Genomic DNA, 21,865 nt, shown 5'->3' on the forward strand with positions numbered 1-21,865 from the left:
AGCACTCTAAGGGCTGCTGAAAGGTGTATTTGCATAGTGATTGTTAGGTGAGAGTAGAATGGGAGGAGAAATGTCTCTACATTCATGAGGACAGTAGAGGCGGAGTTTAGGAAAGGGCAGGGCAGATTAGATCCAGCAAAGACATTTTAGGTAGTTCAGGGTATGTCTACGCTACGGGATTATTCCGACTTTACAAAAACCGGTTTTTTAAAACAGATTGTATAAAGTCAAGTGCACGTGGCCACGCTAAGCACATTAATTCGGTGGTGTGCGTCCATGTACCGAGGCTAGCGTCTATTTCCAGAGCGTTGCATTGTGGGTAGCTATCCCATAGTTCCCGTAGTCTCCCCTACCCATTGGAATTCTGGGTTGAGATCACAATGCATGATGGAGCAAAAACAGTGTCGCTGGTGATTCTGGGTAAATGTCATCACTCAATCCTTCCTCTATGAAAACAACGGCAGACAATCATTTCGTGTCCTTTTTCTCTGGATTGCCCTGGCAGATGCCATGGCATGGTAACCATGGAGCCCGTTTAGCCTTTTTTCACTGTCACCGTATGTGTACTGGATGCTGCTGACAGAGGCAGTACTGCAGTGCTACACAGCAGCATTCATTTGCCGTTGCAAGGTAGCAGAGACAATTACCAGCCCTATTGCACGTCTGCTGCTTTGGAAATTGGTGGTGACGGTTACCAGTCATATTGTACTGTCTGCTGCTGTCATGGGTGCTCCTGGCTGGCCTCTCTGAGGTCGGCCGGGGGCACATGGACAAAAATGGGAATGACTTCCCAGGTCATTCCCTTCTTTATGTTTTGTCAAAAAATAGTCAGTCTTGCCTAGAATATGGGGCAAGTGTACTAGAGAACCAGAGACTACAGCCTCTCCGTGTCAGAGCCCCAGATATCCCGCAGAAATGATGAGCTGCATGCCATTCTAGAGGTTGCCCCTGCAACAACCCCACTCGTTGCTTCCCTCCTCCCACACCCCTCCTGGGCTACCGTGGCAGTTATCCCCCCATTTATGTGATGAAGTAATAAAGAATGTAGGAATAAGAAACACTGACTTTTTTTAGTGAGATAAAATAAGGGGGAGGCAGCCTCCAGCTGCTATGATGTTCCAGGCAGGACATCTCCATTACTCATTAAAGGATGTGGGGGAGAGGAGCACAGCCTCCCACTGCTATGATAGTCCAGAATCTCCATTAGAGGTGAAAGGGGGTAGGGGGCAGAGGAGCTCAGCGTCTAGCTGCTATGATGAGGACGGTTACCAGGCCTATTGCACCATCTGTCAGGACTGAATCTCCAGGACACAAAGCTTAAAGAAGGGAATGACCGGGAGTCATTCCCATTTTTGCCCAGGTGCCCCCAGCCGACCTCACCGAGGCCAGCCAGGAGCACTCACAGGATGATGATGAGGATGGCTATCAGTCATTTTGTACCGTACCATCTGCCACCGGGGAGGGGTGGGGAGGGGAGAGGATGCTGCTGTTTAGCGCTGCAGCACCCCGTCTCCCAGCAGCATCCAGTAGACATACGGTGACATTGAAAAGAGGCAAGAAACGATTTTTTTCCCTTTGGGGGAGGGTAGTGGGGGTAAATTGACGACATATTCCCTGAACCACTGGCAACAATGTTTTTGACCCTTCAGGCATTGGGAGCTCAGCCAAGAATGCAAATACTTTTTGGAGACTGCAGGAACTGTGTGATAGCTTGAGTCCTCAGTCCCCCCTCCCTTCCTCCCTCCATGAGCGTCCATTTGATTCTTTGGCTTTCCGTTACAGTTGTCACACAGCACTCTGTTGAGTCCCTGCTGTGGCCTCTGTCTATCATAGCCTGGATATTTTTTCAAATGCTTTGGCATTTCGTCTTCTGGAACGGAGCTCTGATAGAACAGATTTGTCTCCCCATACAGCGATCAGATCCAGTATCTCCCGTACGGTCCATGCTGGAGCTCTTTTCAGTTTGGGACTGCATCGCCACCCGTGCTGATCAGCGCTCCGCGCTGGGCAAACAGGAAATGAAATTCAAAAGTTCGTGGGGCTTTTCCTGTCTGCCTGGCCAGTGCATCCGAGTTCAGATTGCTTTCCAGAGCGGTCACAGTGGTGCACTGTAGGATACCGCCTGGAGGCCAATACCGTCGAATTGCGGCCACACTAACCCTAATCCGACATGGCAATACCGATTTCAGTGCTACTCCCCTCAGGGAGGAGTACAGAAACCAGTTTTAAGAGCCTTGTATAGCAATATAAAGGGCTTCGTTGTGTGGACGGGTGCAGGGTTAAGTTGGTTTAATGCTGCTAAATTCGGTATAAACGCATAGTGTAGACCAGGCCTCAGTTTTAGCTAGTTGTATAAAACCAGGTGTGGGGATTGTAGGAACAGCCTTAACCTGAAATCTAGTGAGGTTCAAAAACGGAGTTTCAGGTTACTTACCCCTTCACCTGAGTCCCCCAGCCAAATTTTGGGGTTTTGCAAAAACACTTTTCTTTTTATCCCAGTATTTTTCTTTCCCTGGTTGCTATGTTAAAGCCCCCGGTAAAAACAAGGGAAATTAACTGACTTCTCTCTACAAGGGAAATGGAAATTTCCTCCTTGCACTGGTGGGATGGCAGTTTCAACAGCTGTGCTAACAGGAGGACTTCAATATACTTGAGGGTCAGAAAAACAGGTGTTTGCTGGCTACTGCAGCAAAGTCCTAACAAACAATAGTGGTGGAGATGCCTGGCCTGGAAAATTGAACTATTATTATTATATAGTTAAGCTTATTATAGTTGTGTCTAAGGGCCAACCAAGAATGGGGCCCCATTGTGCTAGGCAGCAAACAAACATAGAGGCGTAGACCGTGGGTGGGATAGGCTTGATTAGCAGCATCTTCTTGTAATGTTTATTTTAAACTCCTTGAATTGCCTTATAATCAGTCTCTGGTTGCATCCCTCAGGCATTCTCAGAGTACCAAATCCAACAGATGACAGCCAGCTTTGTGGATCAGTTTGGCTTCAATGACGAAGAGTTTGCAGACCAGGATGACAATATCAAGTGAGTTCAATTTTCCAGTTTTGTCATGTCTACAGTTGAAGAGTGGCAGTCAGATGAAGTCCCAGAGGAAGTTTTCATCTTCCTCATGTATAAGGAAGTATGCAAGTGATAAGGCAATTCCAAAAACTATTAAGAAGGGAGAGGTGGATGGATTTCGTGTTACAGAATATTAGGGTACGTCTACACTTGCCGCCCTCCACCCCCCAAATAATAATAAAAAAATATATATATATCCAGCCCTTGCTGGTGAATCTCAGAACCTGGGCTTATGCTCGCAGCCTCAATCTACAAGGCTAAAAGTAATGGCATAGACGTTCTTGTTTGGGCTCTGAAGTGGCGGAGGTCTGAGAGCCCAGCCTGAAGGTCTACATGGCAATTTTATAGCCCTGCAAGACGAAGTCTGCTGACACAGGCCAGTCACTGGTGTTTTATTGCAGTGTAAACAAACCCCCACAGCATGAGTTCACTGCAAATCAATAGAATTTGAACCCTGGGTCCTGACTTAAGTCAGGCTTGGACTCTCCACCCCGTGGGATTCTGTGACCCCGGGTCTGAGCCCTCGGTTTGTGTGAGTTGTTGTAACTATGCCTAAGTTTGAACCTGGGGCTTACACTGCACTACAGACATACCCTAAGTGATAATGACTGTGCCGCTGTTACGTAAGAGATGCTAATCTCATTAAAAACACCTCCCCATCCCCATCTCCCAAGATTTTCACCACCCTTATAGGTTTCTGTCATTAAAAATAAATTATAACATCTTGTAACTGTAGTTCATATAGCATTAAAAAGTAAGAGGTCTCCTTCCATTTTATGAGACTTAATTTCAAATAGAAAAATGCTAGAGGCTGATGGACTTAGTGATGTGGTGATCAGTGGAAAGGGGCAGTTTTGAGCCCGGAAAGCTCTATGGTAGCAAAATAGCTCTTTGAGTCTTTTGCAGCTCCTATTAAATCTGAGTTATTGGGAAGTTCATTGTTTTCTTCATGGCAGAGCTTAAGTCACTACCAGGTCCTGAGTAAAACAGCTGTTTTCAAATTGCTATTTCATGTTGTATGCCAGCCTCAGATGAGTTTGTACTGTCTTTAGAGTCACCCTCAGGAAAGTACCAACCAGTATGTCCTGAAAGCTGTCAGTACCATCTAGCTCTGAAGGTCTCAGGATTCTCAAAGTTCTAGGGTCTCTGCTAGAATGATATTTAAATAAATGGAAGCTACTTTTCAGTGTGAAGGGAGGATCTTAGATATTCTCTAGCCTTTTTCTTGAGCTTTGTGGTCCTAAGGGCCATTAATAGGGCCAACAAGTTCCAATCCAGCATGCAATTGACTGATTATGGGGTAATTGTCTTTCACATTTTGTAATAAAATAGGAATTAAATCAATTATTGGGGGGAAAAGCAGCATAAGTTCTATCTGGAATCATGTAGAGACAGTTAATATAAAACTGGAGCTGAACGAGAATTGTAGCTGGAACATACTGTCCATTCCCATGAGGATGAATAGGAAGGGAGAGGGAGGAAAACAAAGGCTCTTCCAGTGAAGCATATTTGTTGGTGAAACCTTTGAAAGAAATGACTTAAGATATAATTAAAAATGACCCTTTTTTTTAGTAGGATGGTCATTTTAATATTTTTTAATAATTTACAACAGATGCACTAACTTAATAGCTTTAACTGATAACATTTGAGACATAAATAACATTGCCCAGATTTAGGCATGTGTAGATGCCGCATAAAATCCCCCTCCTCAGTCCCCTCAGGTCATTCCAATTAACTGCACTCTTGCCCTGTGGAACCCTGTCCTGTTCTAGTAATCGTCTCTCTTAACCTAAAGTGCCAGTGTGAGCTATTTGATAGTTTTTGTGATTTGCATCATTATCCACTAGGGACTTGGAGCAGCTACATAAGTGATCAGTAAGGACAGAACATGATTATATGAGAAGCTCTTAGATGTTTGTGATCAGCTGGAATTGGCTTTATCTTTGGGAGCTTTGTCTTTGTCTCTGACTCAGTTGAAGGAACTGACAAACGTTTGCAGGCAGCATTTGTGCTCTGCAGGAGTTGGCACGTGACAGCCAGTAGAGGTTTGGTTTATTCTCTGTCCCACTACTTTGCTCTATACAGTCAAAATAGCTTATGAGCTAGGATAGTCCCACTGGTCTCATTCTAAGGAGCTGAACAAGATCTAGGGGTGTTTATCCTACAAATGCGATCTGCAGAGAAGCAGAAATACAAGGTTACATTATTTTTTTCCCTAAAGGACTAGAGTAAAGAAATCATTGGGTTTGAATAATACAGCAGTGAGTGTTCAGAGAACAGCAGAGAAGTTGGGTTGCAAAGTGTCTTTATATGTTTAGCTGTCTTTGTACCCTGTTGCTCCAAACCCTTATGCAGATTTCTCTTTGCAGTGCACCTTTTGACAGGATTGCAGAGATAAACTTCAACATAGATGCGGATGATGACAGTGTAAGTGGGGTTTCTGGATATTTATTGAACAGGACTGACTCCGGCAGGTCAGTCCATGCTTGAAGCAGATGCAGCCATTTGCATCTTGGAGAAAAGGGGTGCTGTATTTTATTTATGTAGTAAAGAAAAAGATGCCCCGGTGCCTATCTCCAAGCAAGGGAATCAGGACACTGAAATCACCTTACTGTATAATTCTCTTACTCTTTCAATCTGCTGTTGCATCGTCTAGCTCTGAGACTCCATTACAGAAGCAGCCACTGGAGCTGGATCGTGTGCTTCTGTCTTTGCTAGTAAATACCCTGTGAACCTGCTGTTGCCCGTTGTCTCTCCCTGCCACCCATTCTGTCTGTTGAATAGGATCAGAAGTTGGTGAATAAAAATATTAGAAAATTGGTTCCTTACAGATCTGAGTATTGCCACCGCATCGTTTGTATCTCCACCATAGTGTCCTGAGCCAGCTGGATGATGGTGCAAGTCAGGAGTCCGCTACACCTGTTTCCTGACAAACCTTGTTCCATTCAGAACTGAGGGCATTTGATTTCCTTAGTCTTAAAACTGCTGCTTTTAACAACTTTCCTTACACTGCTCAATGAAAAATTAGTTCCTTCTCCCCTTTTCTCTCTCCACTCCTCCGGCAACATGTCTGAGATGCAAAAAGGCATTGTGTTTTGCTTGAAACCGCAAACTAAACCCTGCAGCCCCAGATAGCATTTAATATGCTTAGCTGTGCTGTCCTAACTAGAGAGAGGATTTTTGGTAGTGAAATTTCACTGCAGCCCTTGCTTATGACAGTACCTCATAACTGACACATACTTAGAACCTTTTATCCAAAGATCCCCAAAGTACTTAACAAACTTGGCAAACTGATCACAAATTGTATCTGTTCAGAAATATGTGACTTCACCAGCCACTGAAATGCAGCCACTGCTGGGATGGAAAGTGCTATGTGTTGGACGGAGCAAGAGTTCAGGAATAGCACACCAGTTAGAATTACAGGGTGCTTTAACTAGGAAGAATGTAATTACTCAGTTGAAATTTAGCCTAAACACTGAGATTATGCTGTGGGAAGCTCATTTGTCTATGAGGAGTGGACTGTATCCATGACATCATCTCTTAATTCTCAAAATTCCAAACTGGAAAATTTGTGAGTGAATGATTTACTGTATATACTTGATCATAAGCCAGTTCGTTTATAAGCCGACACCCTCTCACCCCCCCCCCCCCGATGCATAAGTAAAAATGGAAATTTTTTATGACCCATTCATAAGTCGACCCTATAATTCAGGGATCGGCAAAGTTTGGCTTCTGGGCCATCAGGATAAGCTGCTGGCGGGCCGAGATGGTTTGTTTACCTCCAGCATCTGCAGGCATGGAGGTAAACCTAAATAAACAAAATGTCTTGGGGTGCCAGCTGCTTACACTGAAGGGCTGGGACAGCAACTGGTGGGGAAATTTTTTGGGTGGAGAAACGGGGTCAAGGGAGTAACCCCTGTGACCACCCCCCACATGACCCCACCCGCAGCCTGGGATCCCCACACTCTCCCCATCCCATCCCTTCCCACCTTATCTGGGGAGGACCAGGGGAGGATATCTCTGGCCTGGCTGGAGCTGTTCCAGCAGGCAGGCAGTGCGGTCGCAGCCTGCTCTGGCAGACCAGACCGGGGGGTGCGGCCGCAGCATGTTCCAACGGGCTGGGCTGGGCTGCTCGGCCACAGCCTGCTCTGGGGTGCGGGGGCTGAGCGGCATGGCTGCAGGCCGCCAGCTCCAGAGCTGCAGCTGCTTCAGAGGCTGGGGGGAGAGCAGTATGGCCAGAAGCGGTGTGACTCTGGCCCCGCCTCTTCCCTTCTGGCTGTGCTGCCTCTCCTTGCTCACTCTGTTGGGGGGAGGGGCTGTGTCCCACCTCTCCCTCTCTATACCTGTTCATAAGCCAATCCCCTTCTCTGGTGCTTCCCTTTTTTACTAAAAAAATTCGGCTTATGAACGAGAATATATGGTACTTTGTCTGAAATATCTCTGAGACAACCCCCCATAGCAGAGAAGCCTCCCTGCCGTGAAGTGGAGAGATTTGTATGACAGGATGACTATGAAGCAGCAAGCAGGGATACCTTTTATTTCAGGCGCAAGCCAGGCTGTGACAGCCTTATTTCTTATTTGATATCATCTTGGCTTCCTGCCTCCAGGCTTACCAGACCTCTTTCTGACTCTTGGCCCTTTCACTTATGTATATTGCCTGTTCCTTATCCTGGGTGAAAGTAAAGTGAAAAGTGTATGTATGCCTTCAGGGAACTAGATGTATATAGACACTGTGCTTTGTGAACTCTGCTCTGCACCAGCATTCTTGTTGCTTCCGCCCCCAGGAATCTGCAGAAACTGATTTCTGTTGAAATTTGTTTTAGCCAAATGCATCCCTCTTTGAGGCCTGCTGCAATGAACGGATCCAACAATTTGATGATAAAGAGGAGGAGGAAGATATCTGGGAGGAGAAGGAAATAACCTATGCAACCCAAGTCAAATCAAGAACACGGTAAGGTGAAAGCAAATGGTCTGTCTTTTTTCTCTGAAAACTGTCAGTTTGTATATTCCAGTTCATTATTCCTCATAAATATGTGCTTTGAAGCCTGTTACTTGTATAAAACAGAATGGCTTTATATGAGCTGCTCCTATAAAGAGATTATTGCTTGTCTTAAACTTAGAGCAAAACACCTGTCATGTACAAATGAGGCCAGGCTTGAGGGCATGTAATAATGAGGGAAACACTAGGATACACAACCAGGTGTGGAGGAGAGAAACTACCTTTATTTGAAGAATTTTTTAGAAGCCATTCCTTTTCTCACCTCCCAGAAACTGAATGTAAAGCCCCTGTCTTGTTCCAGAGGAAAAGGTAGAGAGAACAGCGATTAATTTGTTTAATAAGGAAGGAGATATAGGGTTCTTTTTAAAATTGTGAAAACAAGAAAAATTAGTTTTTGATGAGAATTAGGGCCCTTACAAGTTATGTAGCTGGTATTGTAATGAATCTGTGATTCATCCCTTAGATTTATTATTTAATAAAAAATTCTTCTAGATGTGGACAAATTGGACAACAGAAACAACCAAGAGGCTGAAATTGAATTGTGTGAAATGTAGTAATATTCTCAGTCCAGTTGCTAATGGACAGTTATTTGCATCTCACAAGCCACCAGGCCAGGTGACACTAACTTGCCTGCTGTTCTTGTTCTCAATCTCAATTGAGATTGAACTCACTTCCCTGGCCTAGAAATGATTCTTCTAGGACAGGGGTTAGGTACTGTAGAGAGGTTGCGTGGGGAAGCTTGCCCTGCTGCTGCCTATGCAGTCTCCAGGACAGTCAGTTCCAGCACTTTTTATCAGCTGCGAATTAATAAATCCTAATGGGATGGGTATGACCGTTCTCGGTGTCAGTGAGAATCAGCCCTTCAGTTAAAATCAGTCCTGCAAACTGTGACACCAGCTGGTTCAATAACTTTAACTTTTTGGATGTGGAAGGGGACAACTTCCAGATCAAATCTTTTTTTTTTAATTAAAGATCATTTGTAATGTCAATTTTGTTTATCTTTTGCTTATCCTTCCGTTCTGATGCTTCTTTTTTGTTGTTCTGGACTGATCACTCATCCCACCTTTTCAGTCATTGCAGTATGGAAAATGTAATTGAGTTAAATCACTGTGTTTTGGTCAGTTTCCACTTGAGGTATGTAAAAGCAGAAAGATTTGTTTATTGTCCTGTGTAATTTTTGTTTATATATAACAAGTATACTCCCTCTTATCCAACTCTCCTTTTCCCAAAGATCTTAAGTGAAGAAAGTAGTCTTGTGCCACCGAAGATGGACCTATATTAATTGAATTAGGAGTTCTGTCTCCTTTCTGTGTACAAGGTTGAATGGTCAGAAATATGTAGCTACTCCTAGTAGGAATGAAAATTGTGGGTGCAATAAAGTCATATATTCTCATTTGATTAGATAAGTCAGACTTTTAGTGATCACATGAAAATTGATTTTTTTATTCAGACTCAGTTATCTTGAAAATGCTTGTATGTGTAAATTAGAATATGGAAGATTGTTTGCATTCATGGTGTTTTATATCTTCAGGATGCAATGCATACATTAGCTAATTTAGCCCTCCTACCCCCATCTTACAAGTGGGGAAACTATGAAAGAAGAATTTAGTGACTTCAGTTGTAATTAAAAAGAAATCTGTTAATCAAACTGTACAATGTATGCTGTGATCTCTATGACAAATCTACCCTCCCTTGAATTCTGTTGTCTTCTTCCTCTTTCCTTCCCACCCAGTTCTGTACTTCGGTCTCTTCCCTTTTTTGTTATGGTTAGTTTAAAGTGGGTGCTCCTTAGGGAAAGACTGTCTTTGGATGTGCCTGTAAAGTGCTGTGCATACCTGTGATACTACTGTGAATAATAATCATTGACTTATGAGAAATGATTGAGATTTGTTTGTATAGCTTTCTTTAGTGATGGCTCAGGGAGAAGGGTGTAGTAAACCCTTCTGAAGGGTGTAGTAAACATAGGACCAATGAGGAGTCCGCTGGCACCTTAAAGACTAACAGATTTAGTTGGTAAACACAGGACGGATTCTGTAGGGGTTTACTGGAATATAAATGGGAAATTATGGGAAGAAACTACAAAACAGAAAATTTAGGCTGAATGTTAGGCTGAAATTCATGAAGGACATTTATTAAGCTGAGGAATATCTCCTGTAGGACACCATGTCATTTAGGATATCAAACGCTACATTGATGAAAGCATTAAAAGACACACTCTAAGGAAGCATCCGCATTGCCCCTTTCTTCCCCCTCCTAATGGAACTAGCAGGTACAGGATGGACTACATGGCCTAATAGGTTTTTCTAACTCTAATTTCTACGATTTAGGTTTGGAGTGTCTCAGACCTCAGAGAGTTCCTCAAAAAGTGATCTAGAGAATGGGGATCGTGATGGCAGTGTGGACTCAGAAGAAGAGGAGGAATCAGAAGAACAAACAACACCTGTCACCGAGAACACCAACAAGAATAATCCTTCTGAGCAGAAAGACTCTGACTCTGCTGAAGGTAAAAAGTTCAGCATACCATCTGTCTTGGTATAATTCCCCGCTCTGAACCTTAGCGTCCAAAAGATGGGGTACCAGCATGAATTCCTCTAAGCTCAATTACCAGCTTAGAACCTGTAGCGCTGCCACCAACCAGGAATTTCAGTGCCTGGTACACTCTGGTCCCCTCAAAACCTTTCCCCGGGACCCCCAAAACCCAGACCCTCTGGATCTTAACACAAGGAAAGTAAATTCTTTCCCTCACCGTTGCCTCTCCCAGGCTTCCCCTCTCTGGGTTACCCTGGAAGATCACTGTGATTCAAACTCCTTGAATCTTAAAACAGAGGAAAATTCACCTTCTCCCCTCCTTCTCTCTCCCCCTCCCAGACTCTCCCTGAGAGAGAGTGTAATCCTAACACAAGAGAGAAAATTAACCTTTCTCTCCCCCTTCCCTCCTTTCTCCCCACCAATTCCCTGGTGGATCCAGACCCCGTCCCCTGGGGTCTCACCAGAATAAAAAAACCAATCAGGTTCTTAAACAAGAAAAGCTTTTAATTAAAGAAGGAAAAACAGTAAAAATTATCTTTGTAAATTTAAGATGGAATACATTATAGGGTCTTTCAGCTATAGACACGGGAATACCCTCCCAGCCTAAGTATACAAGTGCAAATTAAAATCCTTTCAGCAAAATACAAATTTGAACTCCTTTCAGCCAAATACACATTTGCAAATAAAGAAAACAAACATAAGCCTAACTCGCCTTATCTACCTAGTACTTACTATTCTGGACATATAAGAGACTGTATCAGAGAGATTGGAGAGAAACTTGGTTGCACGTCTGGTCACTCTCAGAACCCAGAGAGAACAACCACCAAACACTAACAGCGCACACAAAAACTTCCCTCCCTCAAGATTTGAAAATATCCTGTCCCCTGATTGGTCCTCTGGTCAGTTGACAGCCAGGCTCACTGAACTTGTTAACCCTTTACAGTCAAAAGAGACATGAAGTACTCCTGTTCTATTAACCCTTAACTATCTGTTTATGACACCATCTTAATTAAGTCTCCAGAAACATGTCTCAGGCAGTCTTTCCCGGAGATCTACCACTTGGATGTATGTATAGCCACCTGCAAGCCGCATGACTACTGAGGTGACTCAGTAATGTAGCCTTGGCAGCTGGGAAGTAAAATGCCCATTGTGAATTTGCATCTATGTATTCCTGCCTTAAAAATGTTGGTGGGATTGGATCCTGCAGGTGCAGAGAGCTAGAGCTCTGCAAGATTGCAGTGTCCAGTGTCAGTTACTCTCCTGGACTCAAGCAGGGTATAACTACTATAACTGTGTCAATTTTTATTAAAAATCAGCTAAGATATTAAGTGAGAGGACTAAGGTGCTGACCCCCAGGATATTTTTAAGGGTTTTATGGAGAGCAAAACTGAATATATTCAGGCCCAACCTTTCTTCTCCCCCTCTTTTTCTCTGTGTGAAGAACTGCCTGTTGTTGTTTCAGTTTCAGTTTTGCTGTTGTAAACCCATTCTTCCAGGTCTGGGGACGGAGTGTACACACATGAGCTTGGCCCAGAGCAACACAAGGGAATGATGTCATCATGTAGTGCTTGAGACAGGAAGTGCAACTGACAATTAACAAGAGTGAAACTGACTGTACACACTGCACTGTCAGTTGCTCAAAGTAAATCAACTGAAATAAAGGGAGAGAAGTTTTTTTGCAAACTTCTTTGTTATATTAATCTTCAGTGTTACTTGTGACTAGACTACAAAATTTGCAGACAGAAATGTTATTTTTTTCAAGCAGTGTTGCTACAGAAGAACCGATAGCATTGTGCAAGTCTGCTCCTGTAAAAAACACAAGCTTTCCACTGCGGTTACCTACTGTTTGTGTTACAAAAACAGAGATATTTTCAGGTCATCGTCGAGGGACATCTACATCCAGGCCAATTAAATTACGAATATTTATGCTACAGACACTTTCTGTGGACAGTGTAATTGGTGCAATTGTCTTTGTCTAGAAACTCAGTTCAGATATTGATACAATTAATGAGTGAATACAGGTTTGGTGCATCACCTCCTAATTTATGCATGCTCCTCAACAGCTGATGGATTTGGCACAATACACATTGTGTTAAGAGAGGTACTGTATTGCAGGTCAGGAAGCAAATACTGTTAGAACTGTGTGTCTGAAACTGAGGAGCTAGAAGGATGTTCTAGTAGATAAGGCAGTGGACTGGGACTCAGGAGATTTGGATTTAATCCCTGACTCTGTTATTTGACCACCCATATGATCTTGGATAATCTACCCTGTACATCAGTTCCCCCCTGTAAAAATGGGGAAAATAGCACTTCCCTACCTCGTAGGGACATTGAGAGGATAAATTCCATTAATCATTGACACATTGAAGGTATGTCTACACTACGGGATTATTCCAATTTTACATAAACCGGTATTGTAAAACAGATTGTATAAAGTCGAGTGCATGCGGCCACACTAAGCACATTAATTCAGCGGTGTGCGTCCATGTACTGAGGCTAGCGTCGATTTCTAGAGCGTTGCACTGTGGGTAGCTATCCCATAGCTATCCCATAGTTCCTGCAGTCTCCCCCACCCATTGGAATTCTGGATTGAGATCCCAATGCAAAAACAGTGTCGCGGGTGATTCTGGGGGTAAATGTCATCACTCAATCCTTCCTCCGTGAAAGCAACGGCAGACAATCATTTCGCGCCCTTTTCCCCTGGATTGCCCTGGAAGACGCCATAGCATGGCAACCATGGAGCCTGTTTAGCCTTTTTTCACTGTCACCGTATGTGTACTGGATGCTGCTGACAGAGGCGGTATTGCAGTGCTACACAGCAGCATTTATTTGCCTTTCGAAGGTAGCAGACTGTTACCATCCCTATTGCACCGTCTGCCATGCCATTGTAAATTGGCAATGAGATGACGGTTATTAGTCGTTCTGTACGTCTGCTGCTGTCATAGGTGCTCCTAGCTGGCCTCGCTGAGGTCGGTCGGGGGCACATGGACAAAAATGGGAATGACTCCCTGGGTCATTCCCTTCTTTATGTTTCATCAAAAAATAGTCAGTCCTGTCTAGAATATGGGACAAGTGTACTAGAGAACCAGCGACCACAGCCGCTCCGTGTCAGAGCCCCAGATATCCCGCAGAAATGATGAGCTGCATGCCATTCTAGGGGGTACCCCTGCAACAACCCCACCCGCTGCTTCCCTCCTCCCCCAACCCTCCTGGGCTACCGTGGCAGCGTCCCCCCATTTGTGTGATGAAGTAATAAAGAATGCAGGAATAAGAAAAACTAACTTTTTCGTGAGATAAAATGAGAGGGAGGCAGCCTCCAGCTGCTATGATAGTCCAGGCAGTACAGAATCTTTTCTTTAGACATGAAAGCGGGGGGCTGATAGAGCTCAGCCTGCAGTTGCTATGATGAGGACGGTTACCAGCCGTTCTGTACCATCTACCTGGAATGACTGGGAGTCATTCCCATTTTTACCCAGGCGCCCCCAGCCAACCTCACCGAGGCCAGCCAGGAGCACTCACGGGCTGATGATGATGATGGCAGACGGTACAATATGATTGCTATCCACTGGGAAGGGGATGCTGGTGTTCAGCGCTGCAGCACCCCATCTATCAGCAGCATGCAGTAGACATAGGGTGACATTGAAAAAAGGCGAGAAACGTTTTTTTCCCCTTTTCTTTTGGGGCGGGGGAAAGGGTGTAAATTGACGACATATACCCTGAAACACATGGGAAAATGTTTTTGACCCTTCAGGTATTGGGAGCTCAGCCAAGAATGCAAATGCTTTTTGGAGACTGCGGGGACTGTGGAATAGCTGGAGTCCTTGGTACCCCCTCCCTCCCTCCATGAGCATCCATTTGATTCTTTGGCTTTCCTTTATGCTTGTCACACAGCACTGTGCTGTGGCCTCTGTCTATCATAGCCTGGAGATTTTTTCAAATGCTTTGGCATTTCATCTTCTGGAACGGAGCTCTGATAGAACAGATTTGTCTCCCCATACAGCGATCAGATCCAGTATCTCCCGTATGGTCCATGCTGGAGCTCTTTTTGGATTTGGGACCGCATCGCCACCCGTGCTGATCAGAGCTCCACGCTGGGTAAACAGGAAGTTAAATTCAAAAGTTCGCGGGGCTTTTCCTGTCTACCTGGCCAGTGCATCTGAGTTCAGATTGCTTTCCAGAGCGGTCACAATGATGCACTGTAGGATACTGCCCGGAGGCTAATACCGTCGATTTGCGGCCACACTAACCCTAATCGGACATGGCAATACCGATTTCAGCGCTACTCCTCTCATCGGGGAGGAGTACAGAAACCGGTTTAAAGAGCCCTTTATATATATATAAAGGGCTTCTTTGTGTGGACGGGTGCAGGGTTAAATTGGTTTAACGCTGCTAAATTCGGTTTAAACACATAGTGTAGACCAGGCCTCAGATAGGATGGTGGTAAGGGCCACATAAGTACCTAGATAGATAGAAACCTGCCCAGATCTTGCCTGTAGCACATGGTTAGCCTGCAACTAGTGCATTGCAGTTACAGAACTGTATAAAGCCATCTTTCTTGATAAGTGCTCCCTTACTGTGCTGTTACAATATTTGTCAAAGAAACCAATTTTCAGATAAAACGGTAAATGGTCTGATTTCTTTCAACAACATGAGAATCATCTACAGTCCTCCTATAGATTCCCATAAGGATTCCCACTGCACAATTTTTGTTTTTACCTCTGGGAATTTCCACTCCCTCCCGTCCTCCACTTTGACTTTTTTTGTAAAGGCATAAGGTTGTGCAAAATCTTAGCAACTCCTGTTTATCTTTGTATCTTCAGGATCTGAGTGGACAGCCGTGTTTGAGCCTGTGAATTCAAAACCCCCGGCACCCTGTGTTGCCATGGATGTTGGATCAAGTGTATGGGATTCAGCAGCACCAGAGACAGCCACTCCTGAGGAGAAAGGATGGGCAAAATTTACAGACTTTCAGCCTTTTTGTTGGTAAATGAAGTATAAATGCCAATAACTTCTTCACAAATTCTGTGTGAAAGAATGTTTGGCGTGTGGTTGTATCGAATAAATGGCTAGGGGTCTGTGCTGTAATGTTTCTTTTCTTTTCTCTAAATAGTGTCTGTGGATTCTGGATCAATATTCTCACTTCTGTGTTTACACTGATTGAAATCAGTGGTATCCATGTCTCATACTATAATGATACTGTATATATTGTCATTGTTGCACAGCTCTGACTATACTGTAAGTTATTAGGGTTGCTTGTAATAACTTCTTTTTTAGGAGTTATTTCTAAGTAGCCTATATCAGGACGGAACAGCTGTGGTTCATTCTCGGGTCTTTTCTTTTCTAGCTCAGAATCAGGTCCCAGATGTAGTTCTCCTGTGGATACAGAAAGCAGTGACTCAGAGGGAAACCCCAAGCAGGGTCAGGACAAGAACTGTAAGTGGCAATAATATTATGAAATGTGAAGGGATTCATTTGCATCTGTAACCATTTTGAGTATTGCCTAACATCCCAGGTTTGTGGGGCAAAATTCCTGTCAGGTGCTTCCTCACAGATGTTATTTGATAGAGCCACTCAGACATATTAGAGCTCATAAATGTGGGTTCAGCCCCCTAATGAAACAGTAAGAAATGCTGCTACTTTGCATGGGTTACACTCTCATCAGTAATGAAGTAGTAACTTGCGTGTTTATAGGATTATGGTTAAATTGCGGAAGCCCCACATTTACACATTGTAAGCACTGTGCTGTAGCAGCAAATTCCTTCCTGTTTCTTTCCAAGTTTTCCTTTATAAAATCAGTTACTAAAAACTGTAATACCACAAAAAGTGATCTTTGGAATCTGGATTCCAATAGAAGGGAGACGATGAAAGTAGTGACAGAAGATACTAAAGCACTAATGTTGGTGTCTTTGAGGTTAGATTAGAGAATCAGTCTGGAGCTTCTCACAGAACTGAAGCTGAAAGGTTGGAAATTTTGGTTTAACTTTTTGAGAATAAATTCACACTCCTTTGTGTTGCATGATTTTTATATACCAGAAGTAGAAATGCCAGAACCCAGCAAGAGAAGTTACCCTTGTTGTATTTCTGATGAGCCACAGCCAGAAAGTACTGGATATATAGTGAGATTTTTCTGTCTAATTTCTTGACCAGAAAAAAGGCAGGGGGCGTTTTAAACCTCTAAATATTTTATGCTTCACTCAGTGTAGTTTAGAGCTTGATTCTCCTGTTAACCTAGAAAATCCCCTTTGGTGCTTTGGTTTTCAGGTCCTCAAACTGATCTTACTGATATAAGACAAACATCAAGACATTAATAAATGTGAGAACATCAAATTAAGAGCCTTCACCCATCTTAGATCAAAACAGGGTTCTAAGAATCCATAGTAGAGACACAGATTTGCCCCAATCTTGTCACAGTTCAGAACATTAAGATTATTAAAGGTACCTATGAAAATCAGGGTAGATTTCCAGTGCAGCTTATTCCCATCCATGCTTCTAGCTGTGTGGAAGCACAATCTTTGTAATCCTCCTATCACAGGTCTCTTTTTTGAGTATGGGTCACTGTGGAGCCCAAGTGCATGTACATGTGCATGAGACTGGATTCTTTTGAATAGCAGTGGTAGTCAGGGCCATGCACGCACCCTATGCTCCTCATGTTCCCATGAGAGGCATAAAGGGTGGAGTGGCTGCAACCCTCCCTTAATTCCCTCTTACCACCTGTGGCAATGAAATGAAACCCAGCAAGTGCCTGACTGCTACTCTGTTCAGTTCTTTCCACCCAGTTAGTGAAAAATTCTGTCTTCACACTGGTTTTCTCTGAAAGATGTTCCTTCAAAAAAAAAAAAAAAAATTGATAGACTACTCCCCTGTACAGTGGGACAAGGCACTTTGTGCCAAGCTCCATGTTTCACGGTGAAGTCCAAGCTCTCAGGGTTCAAACCCTACCTTCCTGAAATGGACTGATTCCATCAAGGATGGACAGAGCTGATACCATTTCTAACTAGGAGACTGCCACGTCCTGGATAAGGGCTTTTTGTGAGAGTCCTTTTCTGCCAGGACCCACAAGTCCAGGGACACATGGCTGAAGTGGCATCTATTTGAGCAATCTGTGCAGGTCACTTTGGACCTAAAGGTAAATGGTTACAGCCAGAGCGAGGCTGGATAAACCAGTATCGGATACTGTAAAACACTCTTCACGTTCTGAGATAGGGCAGTGGAAAGAGAGTGAAAAGACATCAGCAGAGTCAGCGCATCTGATGCTGCCCACCTCCTCCTCAGTGAAATCTCCAGTGTGTAAGACCTCAGTGTTGACAGCCATGATGCCGAGCACCTCTGCACCAGTAGTTCTGGTGCTTACAACTCCAGCTCCTCTATTGACTGCCCCAACTCAGGTAGAAAAGCTGGTAGCTGTGCCTGCTCGGAACGGGACACTAGATTGCATAGCAGGTCTGAGCATAAGCACAGCTCCAAGGCCGAGGGAGGCTTCTGGAGGGAAGATGTAGGGCACCATTCCAAAAGCAACACCCCTAAGCAGATGGGCAGAGCAGGAGGCCTGGCCTGGATGCCAATAGTGATCCCCATGACGGAGCTGAGCAAGGACTTCAAGTGTCCATATCACGCCTGGAGACGTTCCTCATACCAAAGAGGTGGCTGGCAGCATGCCATTCCTTAGCAGTGCCCTTCAATTAAGGAGAGAGATTCCTCCTTCTTATTGCTAACGCGTTCCTTCTCTCCAGCACTGAGCAGAGATTTCTCTCTCCATCATTGGAGAATGGCCATAAGGACGGTATTAAAGAGCTCCCATTCAGAGCGCTGCCCCAACTGGCATGGGAGTGACGCTGGGCCAGCCAGTCCCACTTTGGTCAGTACCCATACAGTAGGCCACTTTGGCCATATTAGTCTTACTGGGGGCTGTCCTTCTACGTGCTGAGGAGCAGCAGCTCTCCTTCCTGCACGTCTAGGGAAAGATAATCATGTTTCCCAACGGCTTTTTTGGCTAGGCCACCACAGGAACAGGAGACAATAGAGGGACAACAACAATCCCCATGTCCCACTAAGGAATCCTCCTCATTGCTGGATGAGGCAGTAACACCAGCACCTACGCCAGCATTAGATGACTTTAAAGCCCTCCAGGACCTCCTTCCCTGAATTGTGGAGATCCTGGACATAAGACTATTTCTACAGGGGGGAGGGATAGCTCAGTGGTTTGAGCATTGGCCTGTGAAACCCAGGATTGTGAGTTCAATCCTTGAGGGGACCATTTAGGGAACTGGGGTAAAAATCAGTCTGGGGATTGGTCCTGCTTTGTGCAGGGGGTTGGACTAGATGACCTCCTGAGGTCCCTTCCAGCCCTGATATTCTATGATTCTGTGATTAAGTCTCATAAGCTTTTTGGTATCCTGGGTATTATCATAACGACACTGGCCAGAATTACTCTCCCTAGTGATGAAGGTATCCTACAACCAGCCAAAAGACTCTGGCAGACCTCAGATCTTCTTCTTCCCACCTCTAGGTGTGCAGAGAAACGGGATCAGGTGTCACCAGAAGTTTTGAATGCCCAAACCTAGGGTTCTTGGTCTCTGCAACTCAAGAAAAATCCACAGTCCATTAAAGGCCCTCCTAAAGACTATAAGAAGTTAGACCTGTTTGGGCAAAGGTACAAGGTACTGCCATTTGGACTGTTAGTGCTGAGAGTCTTGCCAAATGCCAAGTGGTGGTAGCAGCAGCACATATCAGAAGAATATGGGCATTCATGTCTTCCCCTGCTTGGACAATGGGCCGATCGGGTCATAACCTAATAAGAGGCTACCGTGCTCCTTAAAGTTCATCCTCTCTGTTCCCTTAGCTGAGCCTGCTAGTGAACTCCAAAAAATCATTTCTTGTCCCATCACAGATCATGGAGTTCGAGGAGTCCTGATCAGTTCTGGTCCAACAAGAGCATAGGCTCATAGACTCATATTTCCAGTAGAGATAAGGTGGTGTTAGTACCATTTTACAAAGCACTGGTAAGACCTCATCTGGAATGGGAGTGACACTGGGCAATTCTGGTCTCCCGTGTTTAAGAAGGATGAATTCAAACTGGAACAGGTACAGAGAAGGGCTGTTAGAATGATCTGAGGAGTGGAAAACCTATCTTAGGAAAGGAGACTCAAAGAGCTTGGCTTGTTTAGCTTAACCAAAAAAAGACTGAGGAGAGATAAGATTGCTCTCTCTAAATATATCAGAGGGATAAATACCAGGGAGGGAGAGGAATTATTTAAGCTCAGTACCAAAGCGGACACCAGAACAAATGGATATAAACTGGTCATCAGGAAGTTTAGACTTGAAATTAGAGGAAGGTTTCTAACTATCCAAGGAGTGAAGTTCTGGAATAGCCTTCCAAGGGGAGCAGTGGAGGCAAAAGACATATCTGGCTTCAAGACTGTTTGATAAGTTTGTGGAAAGGATGGTATGATAGGATAGCCTAATTTTGGCAATTAATTGATCTTTGACTATTAGTGGTAAATATGCCCAATGGCCTGTGATGGGATGTTAGATGGGGTTGGATCTCAGGTACTACAGTGAATTCTTTCCTGGGTGTCTGGCTGGTGAGTCTTGCCCGCATGCTCAGGGTTTAGCTGATCACCATATTTCGGGTTAGGAAGGAATTTTCCTCCAGGGAAGATTGGCAGAGGATTCTCTGCATCTTGAAGTCTTTAACCCACAAGTTGAGGACTTCAGTAGCTCAGACATAGGGGTTTGTTAAAGCAGTGGGTGGATGAGATTCTGTGGCCAGTATTGTGCAGGTGGTCAGACTAGAAGATCATAATAGTCCCTTCTGACCTTAAAGTCTATAAGGCAAAATTAGGGCTGGCATAAGTCCGGAGAAGAGTACTTGAGTGGCTGAAAGCCTGGTGGTGTCAGGGTGCTGACACCCTGCTACCACAAGAAAGACTCCCTTTCGCTAGAGGCAGGGGGATAACAGGGTGACTCTCAGCCCTCGAGAACTGTCATGCTCTTCACCTGCTGGGTGTCAGTAACAACATGGTGGATTTTTTCTGAGCAAACAATTGATCTGTGGAAATCCATCATAGCAGCGATGTTTCTGCATTGGGAAAAGCCAGTAGTTGACATGTTTGCTGTTGTCATCAATGCCAAGTGCCAGAAATTTTGTTCCAAAGTAAGCGTGAATCTGAGGTTGTTACAGGACACTTCCTTTTTGCAGTAGTCCCAAGTATTCTCATATGCCTTTCCACTGACATCCTTGAGTCCCAGGGAGGCTTCCAAAATCAAGAGAAACTAGAGAGTACTTTTCAGCTTGTGGTTCTTCTAAACTATGGTAGGAGGGATTTGCTAACACACCTCCCTCACTGGCAACCATCTGAGGTAATCCATGGTGCTGATAGAACAGCAGCTTCTGTTTCTCTCCCCCAGCATCACTCGCTGCCTTCTGATTGAGTTCTTGGATTGAGAAATCATAAACCATTTCCTCAATTTTCTTGATGTTATACTTCAAGCCGTCGCAGTGCTTCCTCAAGGAGTCATTTTTCAGATTGAGGAGACGAAAGCCAGAATCCGGCTAGTTAATGAAGGTGGAGATGCGAAGAGGACAAGAATAGTCACCTGCGGTGACACTGTTCGCTGCCAGCCTAGATAATTCACTGGCAAGAGTCAGAATCCCAGAGAGGTAGTCTTCAGTGTCCAGGTGAAAACCTCTCTCTCAATCAGCCTCAATTCCAAGTATTTCTGTAACCGCTTCTTGAGTCACTAACGTTTCTGTCTCCAAGTAGACAACAAATGCTGCCAGAAACACCAAGCACTGTATCACAAGCCTTCAGTGTTTGTGAAATCTGTAGCACTGATCAGCTGGAATCTTGGTCTTCAGAGATGCTCGCTATGTTTTGACTGCACCAAAGTGTTCTTGGGCCTTCTGACGCTTCTTTGGTATGTCCTGAAATCCAGTTCCCTGGTGAACCCTCTGCAGCAGCATTAAGATCTCCCGAGCCGTCTGTTCCAGGGTCTGAACCACTTTCCTGATCTCCTCTTGGATGTTCTGGTCAGCAGTGAGGACTCCCTGCAAGGTGACAAACATCTCACTGATTGACATGGTGTGCTGCTAGGCCGGGCACACGGGAAGCCACTGCCCAAGGGCTAGGATGTTTCCAGTGATGCCTGTGACCCACCTCTCTCGCTCCCAGCAGGGACCGCAACTGCTGCTCAAGGACCTTCCAACTGTTGTTGTGGCTTCATATTGGTCAAGACTGTTTTGGCTGATGGCCTGCTGCAAATGT

General features: G+C 44.6%; 1 protein-coding gene and 1 pseudogene across 2 annotated transcripts in view; one reads left to right on the forward strand and one right to left on the reverse strand.

Moving 5' to 3' along the window:
• The window catches only part of PPP6R2 (protein phosphatase 6 regulatory subunit 2), a 169,140-nt gene that overhangs the window by 112,126 nt on the left and 35,149 nt on the right, over window positions 1-21,865 (forward strand). For both annotated transcript variants that reach the window (XM_050920184.1, XM_050920173.1), the window contains 6 exons: window positions 2,940-3,037; window positions 5,443-5,500; window positions 7,897-8,024; window positions 10,400-10,575; window positions 15,422-15,584; window positions 15,946-16,034. In XM_050920184.1, coding sequence (XP_050776141.1) covers window positions 2,940-3,037; window positions 5,443-5,500; window positions 7,897-8,024; window positions 10,400-10,575; window positions 15,422-15,584; window positions 15,946-16,034 — 712 coding nt within the window. The remainder of the gene's footprint in view (window positions 1-2,939; window positions 3,038-5,442; window positions 5,501-7,896; window positions 8,025-10,399; window positions 10,576-15,421; window positions 15,585-15,945; window positions 16,035-21,865) is intronic.
• LOC127050888 (translin-like) lies at window positions 18,515-21,681 on the reverse strand (annotated as a pseudogene).

This window comes from Gopherus flavomarginatus, chromosome 1 (assembly GCF_025201925.1).
Source record: "Gopherus flavomarginatus isolate rGopFla2 chromosome 1, rGopFla2.mat.asm, whole genome shotgun sequence".
Classification (NCBI taxonomy): domain Eukaryota; kingdom Metazoa; phylum Chordata; order Testudines; family Testudinidae; genus Gopherus; species Gopherus flavomarginatus.